General features: G+C 40.6%; 1 protein-coding gene across 4 annotated transcripts in view; it reads left to right on the top strand.

Annotated features, from left to right (window-relative positions):
- The window catches only part of LOC126471409 (protein transport protein Sec16A), a 241,503-nt gene that overhangs the window by 199,569 nt on the left and 29,880 nt on the right, over positions 1-12,054 (top strand). For all 4 annotated transcript variants that reach the window (XM_050099541.1, XM_050099542.1, XM_050099540.1 and 1 more), the window contains 2 exons: positions 2,873-2,983; positions 3,066-3,186. In XM_050099541.1, the coding sequence (XP_049955498.1) occupies positions 2,873-2,983; positions 3,066-3,186 (232 nt within the window). The remainder of the gene's footprint in view (positions 1-2,872; positions 2,984-3,065; positions 3,187-12,054) is intronic.

Below are 12,054 nucleotides of genomic sequence, written 5' to 3'. Positions count from 1 at the left end.
AAAATAGAATACCCTAAGAGCTTAATACTTTTTGTGCTCCTAAAGTGAATGACTGCTTAAGTTTTATTTATTTAATACAGTGTTTCATTTTGAATAATTATAACTATGAGTCTGACTGCCTTAAAATATATCATGGTTCTTCAAATATAGAGTGATGCACAATGTATTTCAGTTTTTGAAGATAATGTACTGGAAATAAATACATCATTGCATTTTATTTTCTGGGACCTCTGTAAAATATTCCCAGGCTCACACTATCTTCCTTGTTGCCAACAGTATGCACTGCTGATGAAATGAATGAATTTTTCTCACATGTTGATTGTCATTGCAGGTCTAAGAGACTTAGCATGTGCTATTCATTGTGAATAGGAGGTCATATCTGTTTATGGCTTAGCCTATTGGCCCATTACACAAATTATGTGAGCCTGTTGCTGTCATCAGATGCTGATTGACACGGAATAGTTGTGTTAGAAGTGTGCTTACATTCTTGAGAGTCTTGTGAAATACACCAAGAAATTCTTGAATTTCCCCAGACTTGCTCTTATTTCCTGTATCTACTTTTACAACTTGTTGGCCTGTGTAACAAAAATGTATATCTAGAATACAGCTTATATGTAAGTTCCAAACTACAAATTCAAAGGTTTCGAATTCAGCTGTGGGTCAGTCCTAAGATTTTTATCTGTCACTTTCACTTCTTTTACCTCTGGCAGTGAATGCTAATGTGAAAAAATCTGAGTTTTATCATGGTTTGGAGTCCACTTCAAACTGTAGATTCTCCTGTAACTAGCTGGAGAGTCAGTTCAGAGATTGGAGGAAGAAAAGTGCATATTACCATGTTGTTCAGACCATCCTTCATGTTGATGACAACTGTACCGTTTATACAACGTGGTCACAAATGGTCTGAAAAGCTTGTAAGGATGTTGCAGGGTATGTTGTGTTGAGCAGTAATCACTAAGAAAAAAAGTCAGTATGTTGTGCCTTTTCCAAGTTCATTAAAATTGAAGTGAGCCAATCAGGCCATTGTGCACTCACATTCAAGTAGCCTACCAGATACAATTTTGCCTAATGTGTTCTACGTTCAGTTTGCTAAAACTGAACAAGAGAGCGATACAAAAATTGGACGTGGGACGATGGTAGGGATCGAATCTGAGCCAAAGTCTAAGCAGTCTTGTGCACTATCATCTATGTTATGAGAATAACTGACACTAATTGTATTTGGCAGGCTGCTGGAATTTGTGCACACAGTGGACTGATTGGCTAACTTCAATATTCATTAATTCTGAAATGGTACAAAATATTGAATTCTTTTTTGGCAGTTATTTCTCAGTACAGCCTACCCTGCAGCAGCCTTACAATCTTTTCAGACCGTTTATGAGCTCCCTGTATATCTTTCAAAATGTGATCTCACATATGCAACAAAAACCCTGATAATAGAGATTTAATGCTTAGAAAATAGATTGTAGATAAGACGGATACATTTTGTATACATTCATTGTATCACACAAATACAAAGCAGTACTAAGTGCAACAACAAGTAAAGGAAGATATGGAAGTAAAAATTAGATTAAATTCTTCAAAATTTACACAATGTCCTGAACATGACAGCAATCATTTCATGCATGTTAAAAAATGGTTAATTTCACTGACACTCACAATCATACATACAATTTGAATCAGAATTAAGCTATTTATGCGTGCGTGCAACTCCCGTTATGTCATCTCCGAACTCACTGTTTCTGTAAGCTCGCAGTCTCAACCAGTGAGTCTCCACCACAGCCCATTTAATTGGAAGCTCCTCACATGAGTCTGTTGTCATGTACTAGTGGAGAGTACCAGTGTAAAAAGGAGTGTGTGCCTGCCTTTGCAAGCACAACCAAGGGTTGCAGTATTACCACTACATAGGCAACCATTCGGCATCAGTTATTAGATACCAATACAATGACTGGGCAGTTAGCGCTCTCTCTCTCTCTCTCTCTCTCTCTCTCTCTCTCTGTGTGTGTGTGTGTGTGTGTGTGTGTGTGTGTGTGTGAGATATGCACACACTTTTGACGCAGGAATGTGTGTATGAAGACAGTACAAGAAAACAGGACACAAGGATGAAGTGTATTCTCTAAGTGGTGGTTAATTACTAAAATAAATTTATTACAGCCTTCAGCAAAGCTACAGAAATGAACGATAAGTTATACAACTCACTATTAGCCCATAAACACAGGTTGCTATGATATTGCTCTGTGCCCAGTTTTTGTTTGATGGGGTCACACATTTTCTCCCAGTGGAGGTGGCATAAACAAGAGTATAACCATTTTGTTTGCACTGCCCGAACTTTGTATGGTTTTATCTGAATTGTGGACTATAGCACTGAGCTTTTTCCAGGCATCACTCTTCCTCTAGTGAAGCACATTTACCTCATATGCACTGCATCACTTAATTTTAATCTTCCACCCTACACATTGTCACATTGCCCTGGCAATGCAACTTTAAAATAGCATATTTGTGCAGTTAGCTTCCATACTAAGTCACTCCTAGTCCCACTCTAGCATGCTTCAGTAAGACAGAATGGGTCGATGAGTAGGGAGTGACTGCAGCACCACCATTCTCAGACTCGTCATACTTGTACAACTAAAAGAGGAATGAAGGAAGCCAGTATAGCACTGACTTGATTTCTAGTGTATGCAGTCCTTACCATTAGATGCATACTTGCTCCATTTATGATCTCTCACATACAGATGTCCACCAGGTCTGATAAGAAAGATGGAAAGTAACTGAAGTATGCAGGAAAGTGTGAGCTTGTTGTCAGAATATGTAATGAATCATTGTAGTGAAGTTCTTGGAGAAAATTGAATAAATATCAAAATGTTTCTTGCCCTTACAGGTTATGTATGTAAATCAGGAAGACAATGGCTCCAATATGAGTTCAGTGGAACAACTACCACCCACTTACCTGCCTGCTGAAACAACAGAAGAAATGATGCAGCCAATTCAGGTAGTTTTAATTGATTGCAACTTTATTTATTTATTTTCTTACCCAAATTTGTCTTTTGTTCATATGCTCTGTTTGCCTGTAGGAATCTTCACATTATGGGGATGGATGGCAACAAGAACAATATTCTGTCTACCAAGCACCACAGAACCCTAACTGGGCTCAAGAAACAACATCCTACGAGAATTCACTAACTGGTGTTGAAGGTGAAACCCTTTATCTTAGTGCTGTAGCACCTAAAAATTAGATTTCTATAAGAACCAGAAAAGCCTATTGCATACACAGAAGAGAACTTTAATTCATGCAGACCAGAATATAGAAAATCTGCATTGGCTTACATCCTTAAAATTAGCTATTGCCCGTCTAAACAGTGTGAGAAGCAAGAACCAGTTGAAATGCAGCCTGAACTGCCTGTTTCCCGTAACTGAGAGAGTGACCATAGAAAATATTAAATTACATGTTGCTTCTTTTGCAAAGTACATTCACTGCACTCAACAGGTGGTCTTAGAACCAAATTTCAGCAAAAACTGTTTGTGATTATCAGTAAGAATCTGTCCAGTCAGTCACTTGAGATGATTTGGTGGAACTGCAGGACATCTAATTTTGAACTGTCAGACTGTAGTGTTTGTGGTGCATATCTGTTACAAGAGCAGAATTCACTGTTGTAAAACTTTGTATGAGCAAACTGACATTTGTTCAAGTAACTTATGGGAATGCAGCTCTGTAATGTTGTCCATGACTGACAATATTTCGAGAGGCGACGACCGTGTCATTTTCAAGGCAAAACTGCAGCAAGTAAGTGGTATGCAAGTGAATTTAAAATTTCAGTTTGCAGAGCAATTCTGGAAAATCAACACTCTCTCTCTCTCTCTCTCTCTCTCTCTCTCTCTCTCTCTCTCTCTCTCTCTCTCTCTCTCTCACTGTGTGTGTGTGTGTGTGTGTGTGTGTGTGTGTGTGTGTGTGTGTGTGTGTGTGTGTGGGCGCGCGCGTGTGTGTAAACACCAGTGACATCACACAACCAAAGGTGACTGATGGTAAAGTTATCGATTGTGAAAATCTGTTTACAAAGTTACTTCCTAATTTAATCTCAACTGCTTCCTTAGTAACACTATCCCAATAGCTGGAAGTGCATGCCAGAATCTCCATGTTGTTAAATTCCATAGGATGACCACTGCCAAGACAATGTTCTGCAATACCAATTTGTCCAGCTGGTGTGTGTGTGTGTGTGTGTGTGTGTGTGTGGCTAATGCTCAGTACACTGGACCTCCACAGTCCTGGTAGTCAGACCAATATACAACGTAGCACAACTGCAAGGAATATGGTAGACACTCGCCTTACTCAAACTAAGACCATCATTAATGGAACATAAAAGGACTCTAATGTTGTTATATGGAGATAGGAAAACGCATTTCCCATCGTATCAGTTGCTGACCCATTACGGTTACTTGAGGTTAGGTTTGTTGTTGAATTAACAATCCTATCTTGACATGTGTTGTCTTTCACTTACTTTTTATTTAGTGACCAATGCGATGATGACAGATAGAGTTGTGATGAGTAGCCCTTTGTCACCTATTATTGCAAATTTGTTTATGGAAAACTTCAAGGAATGTACCTTGGAGTTGGTGAATTTGAAACCTGTATGTTTCTTCAGGTAAGTAGATGGGACGTTTGTTGTTTGGCCTCATGGCAATGAGAATTTGAATGACTTCTTAGTACACCTGAATTTGACCCACCTGAATACTTGTTTCATGATGGAGGTGGAAAAAGATGGCTGCCTTCCCTTCCCTGGATTTGTTGGTCAGGAGGACAGTTGATGATACAGGGTGTTAATTATTGAACTATATGAAATGAAATTGTTATCACTTCCGAACTGTACATGTTAGGACATTCAGACTGCACAGCTGGCTGTGGGGCATGATGAAATTAGTATGCCCATTGCACGGTTTTGTTCAGCGACGAAACCCACTTTCATTTGGATGGGTTCGGCAGTAAGCAACATTGGTACATTTGAGGGACTGCAAATCCACATTTCACAATCCAGAAGTCTCTTCACCCTCAATTGGCAATTGTGTCGTGTGCGATGTCCAGTCACAGAATAATTGGTGCCACATTCCTCGATGGCATGGTAACTGCCGAACACTACACAAAGGTTTTGGAAGATGATTTCATCTGAATTATCCTAAGTGACTCTTATTTTGACAAGGCGTGGTTTGTGCAATACGGAGCTCAATCCCATCGAAGCAGGAAAATCCTTGATATCCTAGAGGAGCACTGTGAGGACTGCATCCTGGCTCTGGAGTATCCAGAGGCCACTGGCATGGGCCTCGATTGGCTGCCATATTCTTTATATCTGAGCACATGTGACTCCTTTTTGTGGGGCTATAAGAAAGACAAAGTGTGCAGCAGTAACCCCAAAACCTTTGCTGAACTGAAAACAGCCATTCAGGAGGTCATTGACAGCATCGATGCTCCGACACTTCGGTGGGTCATACAGAATTTAACTATTCGCTTGTGCCACATCATCGCCAGTGATGGCAGGCATATTGAACATGGCACAACCAAAATCCGATATCTTAGGACATTTGGTTTATTGGAAGCCTACTCACACTGATTGTGTCTATAGGGTAATACTTGCCACCATCTAGCTCAGCACGAAGGGGTACTTCGTACCATGGTTCACAGGGCCCACATCATTTCAAACCCTGAGTGTTCGTCAGCTTAGTTAACCTTTCTTGATGTCGCCTTCTGTCAGAATGGATATAGCGAAGGACAGATCAGATATGCATTGCACTATCGATGGAACTTGCACTGAGTGAGTGATGATGATACTGAGTTGGCACCGAGATCTACAGCCTTCTGCCTTATGCAGAGAGCATCTCCAAGAAGACTGGTTATGTTCTATGGAAATATGATGTGACATATGTTTTACAGCCTCCATCTAAGATTAGGATTCTTTTCAGTTCCATTAAGGATGGTCTTGGTTTGCATAAGACATATGTCTGTTGTATTCGTAGCAGTTGTGGCATATTGTATATTGGTCAGAATATCAGGACTGTGGAGGTCCAGTGTACTGAATATAAGTGTCACCCCTGCTTACAACAGCCGAGCAAATTGAAAATTGCAGCACATTGTCTTGGCACCAGTCATTCCATGGAATATATTAACACGGAGATTCCACATGCACTTCTAGCAATTGGAGCAGTTTTATCAAGGAAGCAGTTGATTTTAAATTAGCAAGTAACCTTATAAATAGAGAGCGAAGTTTTTGCTTAAATTGTGCCTGGATTCTTGCTCTCATCCTGGTCAAAAAAGAAAAAGAGGCTCGGAGTTAAGGCACATCACCCATTGTTTAGGAATTTTCACTGTCTTTAACCCTTTGACTGCTGGAGGCGCACGATCCGCTTGGCACGCTGAGGCACTGCGGCCTGCACTGTCATCCGTATACCTGCACAAATGTGCCTGACCCTCAAGCTGCCGCCTGGGGCGGAACGCCCCTCGCTACCCCACCTGCCCTGTGCTGAATATTTCTGCCTTGACTGCGACTCCACGCTAAATATTGTGTCCTCTCACGGCTGATACAGAATACTCGTAAATGCTCTCACTACATAGTTCCCCTTCAGGTGAATTACTACAGAATCAAACTGTCTGGTAAAACTATTTTCCATCACCAAGAATGATATCCTGCTTGTAGTTTTCTTGCACTATTTTTGTAGATTATGCCGAAAGCGACGTGATTCTTTAGCTTTACATCAATATTTTATTGTTCTTTCTTGGATACCCGTTTATAATGTCTGCATTTATCTATGCATTCCTCACCGTACTAACTCAAGAACGAATAAAATAAGCCATAGATTATAGATTACTCAACGTTATTTTTGTTGTTCAGAACATCGTATTATGTCGTTTGTAGGAGAAGGCGACATACAGATCACCTTTCATATCGCACAACAACATCGGAATTTACTGTGAGCAATGGTAAGAACAATTTTACTTCATGTCGTTAAATTCCTATTCTGGTGTGATAAGAAATTTCACATGGCCTACTGTTTGTATCGCTGAATTGCCCGAATATTTGTTGCGCTTTGTAATTACCTGATTATGCGCAATTTTGTTTCTTTGACAAAATTTGTACAATACTTGTGATTGTTGCACATAATCATTTAACAGATTTTCCAACATTTGAAAGCTGTGAAATCTCTTGTCTTTTTGTTAGCACATTAAATTCACTTGTAGAGAAAATTCAAAGTCATGAACTGTAAATTTAGGCATTACTTTTACACTTTGTGAATATGTTTCCCATCCTTCTTTTTGATCCTGGCTTTGGACCGGCGCTGGCAAAGTTAAAAACATTTTTATTTTGTTTTTCCCTTTTTGTAATTTTTTTTTTTTTTTTCATTTTCAAAGTTTTTTTCTAATAGCATTATTGTATTCGTTCTATGGTGCAATTAGTAACTCTGTTTTGTGTGGTATTTTTCAAAACAGGGTACAACACACAATGGTACCTTGCAAGTTTTACATTCGTACCTGCTTTCTCAACGCACTTTTTGTTTCCAGCAAAAAATGCATCTACGCGTTGGTGAACTTTTCTTGGATTACTCACTTGTTATAATGTCTGGAAAATGCCTTCCCACAAATCTTAGAGCATTATCATCAGAACACCTTCCTCTGCCAGCTTTTCTGCGCTCTAACGCATACGTTTCTGTAAGTTCCCTTACCAGTGACAGATGAAAAACTGCTATCGTCATTTTACGACCTGTTAACAGATCTAGAACGTGAAAAAAGAACTTTTTATACCACTTCATTGTTTTCCGTATACATCCGACAGAGCTAAGCAGCATAGCAGAGCGGTCAACTGCTCCCATATTCAAGTTATAATCTACAATGCTTTGTGGTTTCTTAATTTTTTCTGCAGTATTCCTGTCAATCTTTCCCGTGTCAACCATTTCTGTGGTGTTACATGTGGTCAACATCCACACTTCCCTTTTGTCACACCACTTTATAGCAAGCATTGTATCAGTACACATAAATTGAATATCTCCACGTTCCAGTTTCTTCTGAAGTTTCGGCATGTTGCGTCTGTTCTTACAGATAGTACCACATGCGTTCGTCCCATTACTGTGAAGCCAGGCAAACAAGTCTGGGCTTGAGTACCAGTTATCAACATATAGGGTATGTCCACGTTCTAAGTAGGGCTTCATAAGTGTAGCCACTATGTCACCACTTTTCCCCAAATTGTGGAACTCAGTTTCTGTTGATGCCCCTGTATAAACAATGAAATCCAAGACATAGTCAATCGTACAGTCACATAACACAAATGTTTTTATACCGAATCTACTCCGTTTCGATGAAATGAATTGTCTGAAAGATAAGCGTCCTTTGAATAATAACAAACTTTCATCAATGCAGAGTTTCTGATGTGGATTAAATGCACAACAGAAAGCTGTACGAACTTTATTGACAATGTTCCTAATTTTGAATAATCTGTCTCCTCCAGTATTAGCAGAGTTGTCAGTGAAATGTAACACTCTCATAAGTAACAAAAATCGGTCTCTTGACATGAGTTCACTAAAAATTGGCATATTTAGAAGAACATCTCTGGTCCAGTATTCGCTAATTTTCAGTTTTTTCATGCGAGGCATCAGAAGACAAACAGCTATGAAACAATACATTTCTTCATATCCAGTATCTTTCCACTTTGAGATTCGAGAATGCACTGATTCGGGAGTATTCTCCTTGGTGAATAAATAAAACCGATTTGTTTTGTCAGCTATATATTTCATCAGTTCTTGTGTAAAGAATAACATGAAAACTGACAGAATACTTGACTCATTCCCTATTTGACACACATGTCCCAACAGCGTATCATCAAATGCGTGATTAACTGGCTGAAAGTCATTTTCTTTCCAATCAAATATATCACTAAGATGTGCTTTCTTCATAGGCGTTTCCCTATCACTTTCTGATTCTTCAGATTCAGAAAAACTAACATCTCTTGTTGAAATATGAGACAGCTTTGACACCCCTGCTGACGTAGACGGTTTATGAAAGAGCTTTTGGACTCTGTGGAAGAGTTATCACTTTCGTCAAAATCAAGTAGTTCACACTCACTGTCGCTCCTCGTAAGAATCTTCATGATTTCTTCGTCAGTGCAACCATGACATCTTGCCATTTTCCTTGTAAAATACAGGATGCTAAGAACACTGATGTAAATTCCGATGAACAGTGAACTGTAGTATACTAAAATGTAGACTTTCACGACCGGAAATATCATGTCCATCATAATTATCCGGGCTGTTATGCCGTGGTCGGTTGATTAATTTTCTCTCAATTCCCAACGTTTCGTCTCCGACTGCGGGAGACATCTTCTAGGGGGTCCGTAGGTCGATGGAAGGTCCAACACACCCACTGGCTCGCTACTGACTGCCGCTAAATTCCAGTAGACGGCAAATTACATTTCCTTAATGTGATTGTTTTTAGAAACGAAAATGGTAGTTTGGGCCACTCAGTATACTGCAAACCCACGCACACGGACTGTTATTGGCACCGGGATTCGAAACACCACCCACAACAGAAGCGGGGTGTTATCAAGACGTTAGCGGACAGAGCTAGAAATAATTGTGAACCTGAGTTGCTCGACGCTGAGATGGAACATTTCCACAATGCACTAATGAAGAACGGATATTCGTCCGCCGAAATAATACGTGCGTTGAGGCAGCCATGCAGAAATCATACTGACATACAGGCTACTGCAAAATCTAAGGTTTTCCTGCCGTTCGTTAAAAATGTAACGGAAAGAAGAGGGAGGATCTTGACGAAGTGGAATAGTACCGTAATTTACAAGCCCACCAGGAAGATACAGGAATACCTTAAGCCTGCCAAGGACGCTCGCAAACCTTTGGAAGAAGCTGGAGTGTATAGGATCCCATGCAGCTGTGGTGGTGTTTATGTGGGTACCACTAAAAGAACTGTTTCTAAACGTTTGGAAGAGCACAAGGGAAATTGTAGAAGAAGAGAAACGGAACGATCAGCTGTTGCGGAGCATGCTTTCCAGCCAGGGAACCACAATATTCGTTTCGAGGAGCCGCAAGTACTAGCGGCCACAAGCGGATACTACGAAAGGCTCTACAGGGAGGCAATCGAAATCGCTAAACACCCAAATAATTTCAACTGAAAGGAGGAGGGCGTGAAATTAAATGGTATATGGATGCCGGTGTTAAAGAAGATGTGTACCACCCGTCCACTACTGGGTGATGGCAACGGCGATCGACGGCGACGGACAGTGGCCAATTGCACTGACATTTTCAAAACATGTGACATCACACCGCTTCACGGGAGCACGCGGACACGGAATTTAGCGGCAGTCAGTAGCGAGCCAGTGGGTGTGTTGGACCTTTCATCGACCTACGGACCCCTTGAAGATGTCTCCCGCAGTCGGAGACGAAACGTTGGGAATTGAGAGAAAATTCATCAACCGACCACGGCATAACAGCCCGGATAATTATAATGGACAGTGAACTGTAGTGTGAAGCCTAGGCTCACAACAGACAAGCTAGCGGCCAGAACTGTGAAAGGCTACTGAGACATGGGACGGGAAGTCTGCTGTCCGAGTTACCTCGTCATCAGCACTCAGGTAGGGGCGCGCCTATACTCATCATCAGCGCTCAGGGGCCGGCAAATGGGTGCGACTTAACTCGTCAACAGCGCTCAGGGGAAAACTGGCGGCCACGACTATACTCGTCATTAGCACCCAGGGAACGGCACGCAGCATGACGAGTAAACTGGTCAACAGCAGTCAAAGGGTTAACTTCTGATGTCAGTCACCTTTGGTTGTATGGTGGTACTAGTGTTTACACACACACACACACACACACACACACACACACACACAGAGAGAGAGAGAGAGAGAGAGAGAGAGAGAGAGAGAGAGAGAGAGAACCAGAATTGAAACTATGGTCTCTTAAGTAACTGTGGTTTGCTTAGAAATGCAGTTTCTGTGCATTCTTCTCACTTGATAATTCTTAAGATGAAGGGAAAAACAATGTGAAGTTGTTTGCGAGTGAACCTGCTTGAAATCATATTCTTGATTAATTCATTTTATTACAGTGTCTATTACATAGTAGAGAAACATGTAAAAAGTAGTAGGAACTGCTCATAGGAAATTTTAATGATTTGGTAATCTGCCGTATACACGGTTTTTTCACATTATAAAATTACTGTTTTTCAGGGACGCTATTCGTGCACAAACTATTCCACCTCAATCATATTTTCCGCTGGCACACTTCTCAGAAAACCTACAACTGTCAGAGTGATATATTTAAACAATGGAAATGCCGTGTAGAAATATGAATAATGTAGGAAAAAATAGATTGCTACTTACTGTAAAGAAGACATGTTAAGTTGCAGACAGGCACAGTTAAGATACTTATACAAAGCTTTTGGCCACAGCCTTCATCAGCAAAAGAGAAACAAAGAAACACAAGAAACACACCCCAGTCATACACACAAGGAAGCACACCTCACACACTTGTGTTCGCCAACTCTGGCAACTTGGGCATCTGGCCCGCATGAGTCAGGCAGAAAAATTTTGCCTAACATGGGCGGGTGAAGGTGTGGCGGTGGGACTTGAGTTGGCATCGTGTGCATGAGGTGGCCCGAGCTACCAGAGTTTGGCAGTTGTGTGCATAAGATGTTGCTTACATGTATCGATGGTGTGTGTTTTCTTGTTTCTCATTTGCTAATGAGGGCTGTGACCGAAAGCTTTGTGTAAGTGTCTTTTAATTGTGCCTGTCTGCAACTTAGTGATTTGTTTTTCATTTTAGGTGACGTATTTCTTTGAATAAACTTCAGTCCAGAACTGGAATGTGTGTGTCTAATTCATTCTTACTGTAGTTATTCTTACTTTCCATTTTTATTATTATTTCCACTTCAGTTGTGAAACATGTAATTTCAAATGAACACTCATCTGCCATATTCCAGTGTGTGAGTGCTGATTAGCAGCAGCCAGTGTTGTAGCACATCTCAATTACTATGGTAGTGTTAACCCAATGTGCTTGTCAATAAATGTGGAAATGGTT

This window comes from Schistocerca serialis, chromosome 3, assembly GCF_023864345.2.
Source record: "Schistocerca serialis cubense isolate TAMUIC-IGC-003099 chromosome 3, iqSchSeri2.2, whole genome shotgun sequence".
In the NCBI taxonomy this organism is placed as follows: domain Eukaryota; kingdom Metazoa; phylum Arthropoda; class Insecta; order Orthoptera; family Acrididae; genus Schistocerca; species Schistocerca serialis.
This window is presented reverse-complemented; position numbering and strand designations above follow the sequence as displayed.